Genomic DNA, 13994 nt, shown 5'->3' with positions numbered 1-13994 from the left:
GCTAAGCTGCTCCCAGCTAGCTCCGGTTTGTTATTCAGGTTAAAGTGGGAGAGGCAGCGGGTCTGTGGGGCAGCTGAGTGAAGTGGAGCCTGAGGAGGAAGCACCGGTTAGCCCCGGTTTCACTACAGGCAGATTCACTCGCTACAGGGGCGAGGAAATAAAACCTGAACAGCCAATCAGAGTGATCTCTTTCACTGACTTGTGCCGACGCCAAAGTGCCGACAGTGCAGGACACACCGCAAAAACTAGGCCGACAGACGCTCACAGACGGCCTGTCTGTTTCAGATTTTTTGCCTGGCATAGGTCCGGCGGGGGGTCTCATAGATACGGCGGCTCGCTGGGCCTGTAGCATTGTAGAGGAAACACTATGAATATCGAGCAAAATTATTTGTGATCGATCAAAATCCTTAACAATCAATCATCGATAATCGAAAATTGATGCCCATCCCTAGTTAGCATGTTGTATTTGTGGGGAAAACATGTTTAGTATCAGACAGTTTTATTGTCGGTGAATCTTGTGAGTTGTAATGGAGCCGAATTGTGTGCTGTTACCTTTGTTAAATGTTGCTGTTGTTCCTGGTTTTATACGAGAAGAGGAAATGATTGCTAGTCGCTAAACTAATTTATACAATGTAAAATGCCATAGGCTTGTGCTAATAACGTTAGCATGTTGTATTTGTAGGTAAAATGTGTCCAGATAAAGACAAGTGGTTGTCTGTGAATGCTGCGAGTTATAATAAAGAACGAATAATGTTATGAATCAACTAAACTTTACAGCACTTCACAGAAACCCCGCTGCCGACTAGTGTTTTGGAAGTGTAACTGCAGAGTGACACAGACACACCACCGCACAAGTATAAATCCCCCTTTAGAAGTGTTGTCTGTTTCATTCTTTAGTTTGGAGAACGTGAGACAGCAGTCTCCTGTCCTTTGTCAGATAATAATCCTGTTATAGTCACATATGAATCCACTGACCTTGAAGTCCAGGCGTCACAGCTTAACACCATCCTTCTAGTCATGCACCAATCCAGCTTTTTCAGTTTCGATTCCGATCCCGATGCTGTGGCTTTGAGTATCAGTCGATACCCGATACCGATCTGATACCATGGTTGACCTAAAAAGCTATATACCTTTACATGTAGAACATAAAAGACTAGAGGCATCAGACATTGATGACTACACAGTTCTTTTCTAAGATAAAATGAAACAGATAAATGCAATGATGAACTATTTATTTTTAACAAAAATAAACAATTGTGCAACAGCAGTTGAAATAGTGTGAAATACCTCCACACAGCAGATTTTCTCCTTCGCTCCATTTCGTATGACGTAGCTTGCGTCGCAATAGATTTAAAGGGAAAGGATCGCCGTTGCATTTTCCGATACCCAAGCCATCTATTTTGATGATATCAGAGCCCATATTCGATCCAGATATCGGACCGGTGCATCCCTACACCCTTCCTGCTGTACTCAAAGATTCCTCAGCTTTATGCTTCACTTCTCTGTAGAGCTTGGGTACGGCTGTGTCGGAGACAAAACATGGGGGTGGAGTTACATTCCTGGGTTTACATGTTTTTAGCATGTAACAGAAGCCTTGGTTTCAACAGCACTGTATGGACCCAGGTCTCTGCACAGGAAGTAGGTGATGGACTGCGTTATTTTCTTTGCTCTCTCATAGTTGATGGTAGTTGTGTCGAGCTAAGTGTGAGCAGCTAACACTATCTCTGGATGGTGGCGTGTGAGGTGAGCCGTCATGTTCGTAGTATTCCAACAGTATTTTATTCTCATATGACACTGCTGTAAATCACACGTGTCATATCCAAGTCCTCCTCCTGTGTTAAAAAATCCAAAATAAGTCCAAACATTTGATTTAAACACTGACGGCACATTTCTGATTTCTGTCTCCGGTGCCTCCATCTTTGTTTTGATGAACTTCCTGCCACATGCAGCAGACTGAGACCTCTGCTGACCTCACCAGGAACAAAACATCAGCACCATCTAGTGGAGCGAAAGAGCAACTGATTTTACTATTCTAGCAACAAAAGTTTATTGAAATGTGTATTTGTAAAAATGAATAATGTCTATAATAAAAGATCAATACTTGCCGTCTTTGTATCGATACAATATCGTCATGCAAACTATCACCACACTATACCCCCTGTCCTCTGCTCTGATTGGTTGTTTTCTTGATTCAAGCGAATGCCATTAGAAGCAATGGGACCAGAAGGACGAAGATGATTTTTACAGCTTATGCGTCTCATGTCTTCCTGTGTGAATATAGTGACAGTCTCATCAGATATGTTGTTTTTTATACAAGTTACCAGCTGTAACTTTAAGTATACTAAATGTGTAAAGAAAACCTCAAACTCTTTGATTTAGGGTTAATCTGTTAGATCTTTGTCCTGTCTTCATGACAAAACAAAGTCCCAAGATGCTTCTGATGGTATAAAGCAACAGTTGTTTTGCTGCGTTCATAAATATAACTTTACATTGTGCAGTAAAATTCCCAAACTGTGGGAGAATGTGCAAAATGTGACAGCAGACAGTTCAACTTTAACCAGAGTGCATGTTTGTGTTTGTCTCCGTACAGAAGACTTATGCAGTCCTGCTAGCAGGGCAAGATGTTCAACAAGTCATTTGGTACTCCCTTCGGCGGAGGGACGGGGGGGTTCGGCACCTCATCGACCTTTGGACAGCAAAGTAAGTTGTGTCATTTATCTATTTATTTCTATATCTATTTTAAATTCTGGGATTCTAACCTAAAGCAGCACCGGGTCAAGTCCAGAAATTTTCAACCTTGTGGCCGGGGCTGCAAAATAATCGCAGCTGTCACAATGACTGAGTTCATGATTCTCTTACGGACCAAAATGTAGTAATTTTACATCTAAAATAATTATCTGAATATCATATCATTTATGATTTTCTTCCTGGAAACTGTTAAAAAAAAATCCAGCCCGACACTCGTCTCAGCTCAGTGTGTTCTGTAAGATGGTCTAAACAGAAGCCATACTCACCAAACATCTGACTGAGTGAAACAGGCCAGTGTCTGAAATTGACCTTTCGCTAAGCCCCACCCCTTCGTGATGGTCCGGCAAGCTGTCAGAGTAAGCATGGAGCCCACACTGTAACTAACTGCACTCCCTGAAGACATATTACCATATTTTCATAATAATGAGACAGTGATTCCAGAGAGCAGCAGACAGAGGGGTCTACAGTCTGTGTTTGAAGGATATATCCAGGATGTCAAACTGACTCGGCAGCAACAACAGGTTAAAAAGACAAAGATAGTTAGAAGCTAAAGCCGAACTATAGGCTACAGATCACAGTGTAAAAGTGAACCACCACATCACTGCTGATCGCCACACAAGACAATGAATATAAAGGGAAACTTTGCTGATGTTGAACCAGCTGTGTGGCATCACAGTGTGTGCGATGAACTGTGTTTGGCTTCGTGTCCGTGCTGCTGCCAGCACCTGGACCTCTGCCGCCGGGCAAGCAGGGATCTTTGGGAGAAGTCGAACAACGTTCATCTGCTCACAATGTGATGACACACAGCTGGTTGAATATCGGCAAAGTTTCCCTGCTTCCCTTCACTGGTTCCTGTACAGCAGGGTCGGTCTTTGTTTCACTGTTATAATCATTAAAAAGCAAAAGCAGCATGTGTATACATTCAGTAGGCTATATCTTCAGTAGCTAGCTAGCTAACCCTACACGTGCCTTGAGTCTTCTGATATTTACTCGCCGAACAGATGATCTACCCACACGATGTACCCGGTGATAATAAGATGGAGAGAGTAAACCTGTTGCTTCTTCAGACTGAGTCTGATGTCGCTGAGCTGCAGTGTGAGAGTTTCAGTGTTGGTGACTGAAGTTAAAGCGTCAGTGTGTGTGGTGACGTCCTCTCCTCATGTTACCTGCAGACACGGGCTTCGGGACGGCGGGAGCCTTTGGAACGTCTGCGTTTGGGACCACCGCCAACACTGGAGGACTGTTTGGTGCCACGCAGAATAAACCTGGTGGGTTGTTTCATTGGATCAGATGTTTGTGTTGTTGTTTGGTTGTTCAGTGTGTCGGTTGGGAGACGAGGTTTCACCTGCCCGCAGACTGAATCACTACTAATATTCTTTATTCAGGCAGTTATTAAAACACAGATAATTAATGTCTATGCTGTGACACAGAGGAAGCTGTTGAAGACGTGTTAAAAAATATTTAGCCCTGATGTGTCCTCGTCTCTCTGCTGCAGGCGGTTTGTTTGGCTCCAGTACGTTCAGCCAGCCGGCCACTTCGTCCACCAGCACCGGCTTCGGGTTCGGTGCAGCGACCGGCACTTCCACCAGCCTGTTCGGCAACACAGGAACGGGCACCAGTGGCGGACTCTTCTCCCAGCAGCAGAACAATGCCTTCGGTGCCAACAAACCCACCTCATTTGGAAGTGAGAAACCACCACACCGTTCAGACCTTACTCCATCAGATCAGATCAGGCGTGTCACTTATAAAACAGTGTGTAGGATCCATACTGTACCTACGGACAGGATCCAAGAAATGGTCAGTCAGGTAGACTGTATCGCTAAGTTCCCGTCTCCAAAATGTTTGTAAGCGTGGGTCAGAGTTTCTCCCATCAAGCCTGTTTTTATAGATCACAACTTTTCCATGGGGGTGGCGTACGCCTCTTTCAGGCCTCGATTTGTGTTCACGCAGTGTTTATAAATGAGATCCCAGATTTGTAGAGACAGCATCCAGCGGGGACATCACCAACAGCTGACTCTCCAGCTCCACTGTATTTTGGCATTTTGACAATATTTGGATTTCATGACGATGTCAATCAGTCACACTGCTGAGTAAATGTTTTTTGACAAATGCCTGAATTTTATGCTAAAAGTTAAGGCCTTTGAACCACTGAGTCCGTTTTTTGAATGCGTTTTCCGTCATCTGAAAAAAAAAGTTTCACACAGAAACCTTTCAAACTGATTCCAATGCGTTTTCATTTTTCTAGTCATTGCAAAAACTGGCAACACGACAAAATGAAAAGACACATTTCCCCCTTTGCCTCTCTCCACTGGAGTTACCTATCTGACTGTCATCACTTCCTCCTTGTCTTTCATTTGGCACCACAGCTGCATGAAGGGGCGGAGCTATCCTCATCTTCCTCTTCATCATCATCCACCTGAATATTACTATCTGACCCGTTGAACGTAGCTGTGAGTTATGAAATGATTCTGTGCACCTCATTCCTCTGTCTCATCTCAGCTGTGTCTCGCCGCCATATTTTCTTAACTGATTCTTGGTTAAACGTCTCAAAAGGCTCTGACGGAGGCGAAAAACTCAGACAATCGAACCTGTTCCGAAAATTTTAACGATGGACGACTCAGTGTGTTCAGATTAACACAATGTGAGTTTGTATTTATTTGTAGATGTGCGACAATTTTTGACGAAAAAGGGGACTGAGGGTCTTCATTTTGTTTTTAATTTCCTCCACCTTAGTTTAGTGTGTGTGTTTCATAAAGGAATGTGCGTGTGCTGAACAGCTGCATAGAAATGCTATCGCTCTCTGCTTTACCGTCTCCCGGCCACAGTGCGCTGCAGGATGGACAGACATGTTATTGAGGTCCACTGTCTGATCCTTAAAAAGTCTTCAAAGTCATTAAATTCATAACAGTGTTAATGTTGACAGCTATTTTAGATTGAGTCTTTCTTTACAGACAAAAATGTTTTTTTATATTTAGGCATATTTTAGTAAATTTTATCCTTCGTAGTTTTTAGTCAATGAAAATTCAAAACGGTTTGGTCAACTTTCAGTCATACTGTTTTCTATGTTTTTTGTAATCTTGCTGAAGCTCTGAATCAGAACATAAAATTGCTGCATGTTCATGTTGGAAAAGTTTTTTTTCCATAAAATGTTTACAAAAGCAAACCTGTAAACTATCAGTAACCCAGAGCTCCAGTTGTGTTTCCAATGTGCCTGGTCTGTCTCTGTAACTTATCTCCTGAACACGTCCCCCTCTCATTGTTTCCTCCAGGCTTCGGGACGAGCACCAGCAGCGGCGGGCTGTTTGGGTCGACCAACACCACCTCCAACCCTTTCGGGGGAGGCACCTCTCTGTTTGGAGGCTCGGGGTTCAGCGCCGCACAGCAGCAGCCAGGAACCACTGTAAAATTCAATGTGAGTACTTGAGGTGCAGAGAGCACGTGTTAAGTTTCAGTCAGTATGAGTCCTGAACATCGCCCTGTTGGAGACGAACCAGGTCAGCGCAGAGACATCACTGCTGATCGACACACAGTGCATGCTGGGTAGATTTGTGTCTGATTTGCTCTGACATCACGTGGCAGCAATATTCTCAAGTGGCAGCAGGACTCGCAGTTGCTCTCCATCCTACTGCAAGATCCAGAGCATGATGGGAAACACCTGCTGTCACCTGACTGACCCCCAGTTTTGACCACAGACGACACCTTTGGTAGAAAATCCCAAATTTCTGTGTAAGCGTAACTTTAGCGTGAGATTTTAGGCTGTAAGTGTCATGTTGTGTACTGAAGGACGTATCCTGTGGTTCATGTTAATAATAACAATACGTGGTCAGTGATCTACAGGTATCCTACAGATCGATGTAACAGGATGTAGATGTTTCTGTGACTTCCTCTTTATTCATTCTCTAAAGGCTTCCGGAGACTGCCAAACTTGACAGCAGCTTTTTGTCTCTGCTGCCTGATCTCGTCCACTTTCCAGACGAGGTGCAGCTCATCTCCAGCAAGCCTGATGTCAGAGCTTTGAGTGTGTTGTTAATGGTCGCTATTTTCCCACAATGCAATGCACAAACTAAATGGAGGAGCTGCTCACAGCTGGTACTGAAACAGCTCCAGGAACACCTCAGAAAAAAACAAACAAAAATAATATAAAGTGTTTTAGGAGCATTGTGTGAAGCGGTCAGGATGAGAGTCAGCACCTCCCAGTCTGAGGACATGGTTCTCCGAGATCGGTGGATTGTCCTCTCTGGTTTGGGAGAGAGTTGCTGCCCCAAGCAGAGGAGTTCAAGTATCTCTGGGTCTTGTTCACAAGTGAGGGTTGAGAACCAAAACTCGGTTCCAAATTAGAACTGCGTACTTAATGCCAAGTACAGGAACCCATAAAAAAAAGGTCCTGCTTATTGGTTCCTAAATTTGACAAAAATGAGTTAGTGCAAACAAAGGCTACATATATCTACAAGGCCATGACTTGTCTGGCTACCTTCCAGGACCTTTTTTCATCTGCCAGGACCTATTATGTCACACATCAACACAACAGCGAGCTGGAGAGCTAGTGCACATGACGAGTGTGTTACAGTGAGAAAGGTGGACCACAGAAAGGTGCCACTGCTGCTGCCCTAGTGTTACGGGGCGATCACACAGAAATGAGACGCGGACGCTTCAGAGACGCTTGAAACGCTGGAAGCGCTTATTCAGTGCGCACTAACTACTGGCGTCTGACACTCAAAAAGTTGAAAATATTTTAACTTTTCAGCGTCTACACGCGTCTAAAAAGACGCCGGAAAAACGGCCGTCTAAAAAAGACGCTTGAACGCCAGTCAGACGCACCGTATCATAGGAAAACAGTGGTTTTACTGGCATCGCGTTTCTAGCGTTTCATCTCGGTGTGATCACTCCCTTACAAAGTGTACAGTTATTGCGTGTTGGTCGAGGCTCATATGTGGTTCAATAAGTGCAGTTTGACATTCACAACATTTTTTAATGCACGTCTGTGGGTGGATCACATGTTTTTATTTACTTTGTGAATCTTTAGGGAACACTTAAAAGAATACAGATATTTTTGTTATTAAAATAGTCTTTTTTCCCCCAATATTGGAATCAAAACATGGAATTGTTAAGCAGAATCGGAATCGATGAAATTCAAACGATACCCAACCCTATTCACCAGTGAGGGTATCGATGGATCGGTGGTTTGGCGAGGCATCAGCAGTGATGCGGACCCTGCGTTGGACGTGGTGGTGAGAGAGACATCCAGAGGGAGCTCGGAGTAGAGCTGCTGCTCCTTCATGTTGAGGTGCTTATGGAGAGATTATATATCTCATCTGGCCTGGGAACACCTCGGGGTCCTCCAGGAGGAGCTGGAAAGCGTTGCTGGGGAGAGGGACTTTGCTCAGCCTGCTGCTCCCAAGACCCAACTTGGGATAAGTGAATGAACATGGACGGATATTTTAGGAAAACATGTTGCGGTGTCTTTGTGAATTTGAACTGGCAGCAAGTTTTTTGGTTTGTGTTGTATAATTCCCTCTCAGTATAAAATAGTTCACAGGTCGTTTTCTGGTTTATTCACTGAGGACAAAACACTTGTTTGGACATTTTTCACACTTTTGCTCTTTTTCTTTTTTCCTTTCCTTTAGCCTCCGACAGGAAGTGACACGATGGTGAAAGCAGGCGTGACCACAAGCATCAACACCAAACACCAGTGCATCACAGCCATGAAGGAGTACGAGAACAAATCTCTGGAGGTCAGTTTGTGTTCCAGCGTGTCAGCTGCGCCATCACTGTCGGACCTGTCAGAGACCACAGAGGGTTTATAAAATATCAGAGTTTGTAAAGAGAGTTCATCGGCTGAAAGCTGCTTTGTTGGTTTCTTCCAAGATGAATGAAACTGTTAATATGCAATAATCATAAAATGTGATGCAAGAATAATGTGTAGATGTTTTAAACCGCATGGATAGAAAGAAGAAGACAAATAGTTCAGCAAATTGTTTCGGTTATTCAGCCTCTAAACACACAAACTGTTTGTGACAGAAGCTTCAGGGTAAAAACATGAATGTTTCTGACACACCTTCAGTCCAGTGGAGTGCCGAATTCTCCTCGCTGACATTAACCAGAAGAAATAATAATTATTAAAAATTAATTAATTTTTCGGCGCAGAGGTTGGTGGGAAGAGTTGTGTGTTTTTCCAGAGTTGAAGGTGATTGTTGGAGCCACTCAGTCAGTGTACATTTGGTGATTTGCAGATGCAAAGACGTTTTTTAGATCCTGACCTGACTTATCGCTCATTCCTCTTTCGTGTCTCCCTGCAGGAGTTGAGGCTGGAGGACTACCAGGCGGGCAGGAAGGGCCCGACCAACCCGATGGCTGCGGGGACTGGCGGTCTGTTTGGTGCGCCCACGGCAACGTCCAGCACTGCCACTGGCCTGTTTGGCTCCACCGCCCCCAACACCAACTTCTCCTTTGGGCAGAACAAGAGCACATTTGGAGCCGCACGTAAGTGGAGACGACAGCAGAGGTGTTTGTCTTCAGGCCTTTACAAAGCAGGGGCGTGTTGTTTGTGATAAATTCACGTCAGTTTATATATATTTTTTAACTGTTTTTTTTTTTTTTTTTTTTTTTAAACGTTGCCGTGACCCTGTGGGAACAAACAACAACACGCCAACACAGCAAACTGTATGCCTCCGTTCACGCTGACAAAGTTCACACCAGATCTCCTTCTGTTCTTTGCTTTAACACATGAAGAGTATAAAGAGTTTTGATGTAGAATATTCGCAGGCATTTTTGCATTTCTCTTACGTCTATTGGTCACGCCCTCACTGTGTAAAGACCTTTATTCAGACATCTCAGCACAGTGTTGAAGTTTTTCTGATCCTGCGTCAGTTCAAACATCTGAGGCTGACTCTAAACTAGAGCTACACGATAGTAGAAAAAAACTGAAAGCTGACAAATGATTTTTTACTCTTAAGACTTTTCTGAGAGTGAGATGAGGTCGTTTAATACACAGGTCACCATGACACCGCTGCAGTCTTTCAAAGCCCCATTTCCACCAAACACTTTCAGTACCTCTATCAATCCAGGCTGAAGTTAGTGATTTAACATCATGTTAATAATTCAGGTTGCTTATCCTAAAGTAAGGAGGCTCCCCTCCTGCTCCTCGCTCCTCCTCAGGTTGTAGTTGACGATCAGCAGGCGTCTTAGATGAACGTCTCCAGCTCGCTCTGCAGTGAGGAGTGGTCTCGAAACGCTTCATTCAACAGAAGCTTTATTTCTTCTTTGCAGTGAACACAAGGCAGTCATTATACTGGAACCTGAAGTGATCTGCACACTTCCTGTGGACCACTGGACAGTGTCCACAATTCACTTTTTGACTCACTGGCCAGTTTTTTGTGTCTCATATACAGTGGTTTTAGTACTTTTCATGTTGAGAATAAGGTATTATGTAAAAGTCCAACCTGAAGAAGAGGCTGGAGCAAAATTTTAAATAACTAGTTTTGTGTCCTGTGCTGCAAACCTTTAAACATCTGTAGCTCCAGCGCTGTGTGCAAAAAGTTAACCAACAGTCCTGCTGTTTATTAGATATAAGTTTTCATTGACATGTTGTGCAGCTGAATATCTTCTAACAGAAAAAAATCCCTGTCTTTCATTTTATTTTGATCAGTCTGTTTTTATAAAAGTGCTTGTGACATCACAAATGTGGCTCTGACTTGTAACTGAACATGTAGAAAATACCGTGATATGTTGTGTATCAACGTTCAGCCTGAAAATACGGAGGTGTGAATTTTAGTCCATTTTGCCCAGCCCTAGCATGTCACAATGTCGATGCTGAAACGATGTGTCGTGCAGCCCTACTGTCGACCTGTCAAGTTTTAATCATTTCCTTTATCACCCACAGATGTGAACTACAGTCAGTAAAGTGTGTGTTTTCTTCTCTGCAGCAGCGGCCGGCGGTTTTGGTGCCACCACAGGCGGTCTGTTCGGTCAGCAGGCGCCGCAACAAGCCAGCAGCCTCTTCAAGCCGTTTGGTCAGACCACGACCACGCAGAGCACCGGCTTCTCCTTCGGAAACACCAACACCATAGGACAGGCCAACACCAGCAGCATAGTGAGGAGCTTTCTGTTTATTTACACAAGTCTGAGGAGTGAGAGTTCTGAGTCACAGTTTTTTCAAGATGCTCATGGATGTAAAAAACAAAACAAAACAGCATTGATATATGAGCAAAGAAACTGTAAACAAAAGTAAAATACAACTATATGGTTTTAAATCCACACTTAGAGCCTCACTGATGAACTGTGATGAGGTTGTTAAATCTGACAGCAGTGAGATTTTGTAAAATTTTGATAAACTCAATACTGGATCTGATCATTAAACATCATGTCGAGCTGCTTGCAGAGAAATAAACACGTTTGTTAGTTTGACTCCACAGAAGATAAAAAACAGACGTGTGTAATGCGGCATGTTTGTAGCCGCCTCCTCGGCCTGGGTCTGGAGGATGTTTTGGGTGTTGTATCACAGCGCTCCTCTCCTGTCATTCAGGGTTTGTTTGGAAACACCGCAGCGTCTCAGTCGGGTGGGTTGTTTGGTGCCGCTCAGACGAGCGCCGCCACAGGCTTTGGGACGGGCACAGGGCTGTTCGGCCAAACCAACGCTGGATTTGGAAACGTCGGCACACAGGTACAAAGCAGACTGATGGAGTGTGTTCATCAGCAACAGGAAGTCAGTCAGTCAGTATCGGAACAGAAAGTTGACCTCACTACAGCTCACTGATTTATAAACCTGCGTGTGTGTGTCTGTGTGTTACAGCAGAGTTTATTTGGTAATAAGACGGCAGGGTTCGGCACCACCACCACCAGCGCTCCATCCTTCGGCACTGGCACCGGCCTGTTTGGGAACAAGCCCGCCCTCACACTGGGGTCTGGAACAAACACGTCCAGCTTCGGTGAGCAGCGGCGCAGTGATGTCAATCACTTCAAACATCAAGGCTGTCAATCAGTGGTTCATCAGAAACTTTGATTAGTGATGAGTGTTTTCTGTTGGTGCAGGCTTTGGTGCAAACCCAGCCGCAGGAAGTCTGTTTGGGAACAAGCCGGCCACTGGAGGACTGGGGACGGCACTGGGAACCAGCTTTGGAGCAGGTACTGGAAGAACCACCACAACACAGCGAATCAACACAGGGCTGAAACCAGCATGTGAAATATAACAAAAGTAAAATATGTATACGTCAGGGGTGGGACCAGAGGATCTTTGATGTTTAAGTCATGAAACAATGATTGTGATTTTAGAAATGTTCAATATGCTGAGTATTACGATAAAACATGTTATTACCTGTTTTCAGCTGTGAATTAGTCTCCCAGTTAAAACTTCAGGGAGGTATGATAGTGGATTTTTTTGTCAATATCCAATATGCTGATGAATAGCAGCTCATTTGACTGATACTGATATCGATATATACATACATAGGTTCAGTGGAATTAACGTCATATTAAACATACATATGCTTCTCTTCATCATGACGGCCCACCAGCAGGTGGAGACGTGAGACACTGTTAAGTGTCTGTAATATTAATTCATTATGTGAAATAAGGCGGCACGGTGGTGCAGTGGTTAGCACTGTCACCTCACAGCAAGAGGGTGGGGGGGCCCTTCTGCGTGGACGTGAGCAGACGCAACGAACCAGTCTCAGGTCTCAACTGGTGTATGCAAGTTTGAGTCAGTGTGGACCTGCATCGTGATGAATAATCATGATCTCAAGATTGATCAAAAAAACTCTTATCATTTTGGCCGTGTGTTCAGCAGTGGGTACAGGACAGACGTCTCTGTTTGGGAATAACCAGAACAAACTGGGTACCACACTGGGAACGATGGGAACGTTCGGAACGACTGGATTCAACAGTGGAACCAGCAGCCTGGGCTTCGGAGCCCAACAGCAACCAGTTGGTGAGCTGTTTCTGTCTGTCTGCCTGTCTGTCTGTCTGTTTGTTTGTTTGTTTGTTTGTCCGGCCAGTTCTGAGGTGGTCAGGAGCATCCCTTCAGTTGAACGTCACATTGAAATGAAAAATAATTGGATCTCTATCTGACCCCAGCCGTCAAACCACCTGTGTGCAATTTTTTCCCTTTCTTCCCTTGAAACATTTTTCTAATCAGCCACCCTGTTGCTGTACCATCTGCAGACAGTCCCGTCTCCGTCCTCCTGTCAGATCAGTTGACACCATGTCTTTCTATTTCATTGTGACCTCTCTTCTCTCAGGACGAGTGTCTGATTTGTTTATGTAAATCTTTTCCTCCCTCAGCGCTCACAGATCCGAACGGTGCGGCCGCCCAGCAGGCCATGCTGCAGCAGCAGCTCAGCGTTCTGGCTTACTCTCCGTATGGAGACTCGCCGCTCTTCAGAAACCCGCTTTCAGACCCCAAGAAGAAAGAGGAGGTGAGAGACACAGCTACACACTGCTGCTTCATTTACAACAAATAACACCCTGCTGTTTTTCTTTCTTTATATCGTTTGTACCTGGAATACAAACACACACAGTCTGCAGTTTATTTACCTGACCTGTAATTTAACCAGGATCCTTCTTAAGCAGGATTTATACTGGTGCGTCAGCTCTATGCAGACCGTACATACATGGCCTACGCCATTGTGAGCACTTACACTTGTGTGGTGGTGTGTCTGTGTCACTCTGCAGTTACACCTCCAAAACACTAGTCAACGGTGGGTTTTCTATGAAGTGTGAAGTTTAGTTGATTCAAAACACAAATTAAACACACATTAAACATGACTAGCGACACTTTCAAACACAAATCAGCTTCACTATAACTCGCAGTATTTATCTGGACACATTTTCCCCACAAATACAACATGCTAAATCAAATCAAATCAAATCAACTTTATTTATATGGCACTTTACAACAGTAACACAAAGTGCCTCACAGAGGTTAAAAACACAACAGTAACACAAAGTGCCTCACAGAGGTTAAAAACAACAAAGATCCAAACGGAAAACAAAAAGAAAAGAGAATGCCCAAGACCGTTAAGACATTTAAAAACTAATAAAAGAACCTTAAAATCGATCCTGAAGCGCACAGGGAGCCAATGCAGCAATTTTAAAACTGGTGTAATGTGCTCCCGCCCTCTGGTCCTCGTCAGCACTCATGCAGCTGAATTCTGTAATAATTGTAGATTTGAGATACTCTTTTTGGGAAGACCAGAGAGCAGGGCATTACAATAATCTAACCTACAGGAGATAAAAGCATGCATCAGCATCTC

The 13994-nt window shown here is 44.1% G+C and overlaps 1 protein-coding gene across 3 annotated transcripts in view; it reads left to right on the top strand.

Moving 5' to 3' along the window:
• nup98 (nucleoporin 98 and 96 precursor) overlaps nt 1-13994 on the top strand; it is a 43172-nt gene that overhangs the window by 1742 nt on the left and 27436 nt on the right. Inside the window, exons 2-13 of one of the 3 annotated variants that reach the window (XM_050035113.1) lie at nt 2591-2700; nt 3921-4016; nt 4244-4432; nt 6018-6160; nt 8373-8480; nt 9045-9228; nt 10671-10837; nt 11270-11407; nt 11540-11672; nt 11776-11868; nt 12527-12670; nt 13024-13157. In XM_050035113.1, coding sequence (XP_049891070.1) covers nt 2622-2700; nt 3921-4016; nt 4244-4432; nt 6018-6160; nt 8373-8480; nt 9045-9228; nt 10671-10837; nt 11270-11407; nt 11540-11672; nt 11776-11868; nt 12527-12670; nt 13024-13157 — 1608 coding nt within the window. In that variant the 5' untranslated portion in view covers nt 2591-2621. Of the gene's footprint in view, nt 1-2590; nt 2701-3920; nt 4017-4243; nt 4433-6017; nt 6161-8372; nt 8481-9044; nt 9229-10670; nt 10838-11269; nt 11408-11536; nt 11673-11775; nt 11869-12526; nt 12671-13023; nt 13158-13994 lie in introns of all 3 variants that reach the window. The other 2 variants (XM_050035120.1, XM_050035104.1) reach the window with 2 other exon arrangements.

Source organism: Epinephelus moara, chromosome 3 (genome assembly GCF_006386435.1).
Source record: "Epinephelus moara isolate mb chromosome 3, YSFRI_EMoa_1.0, whole genome shotgun sequence".
In the NCBI taxonomy this organism is placed as follows: Eukaryota; Metazoa; Chordata; class Actinopteri; order Perciformes; family Serranidae; genus Epinephelus; species Epinephelus moara.
Note: the sequence above shows the minus strand (reverse complement) of the source record. Positions and strands in the feature narration are given on the sequence as shown.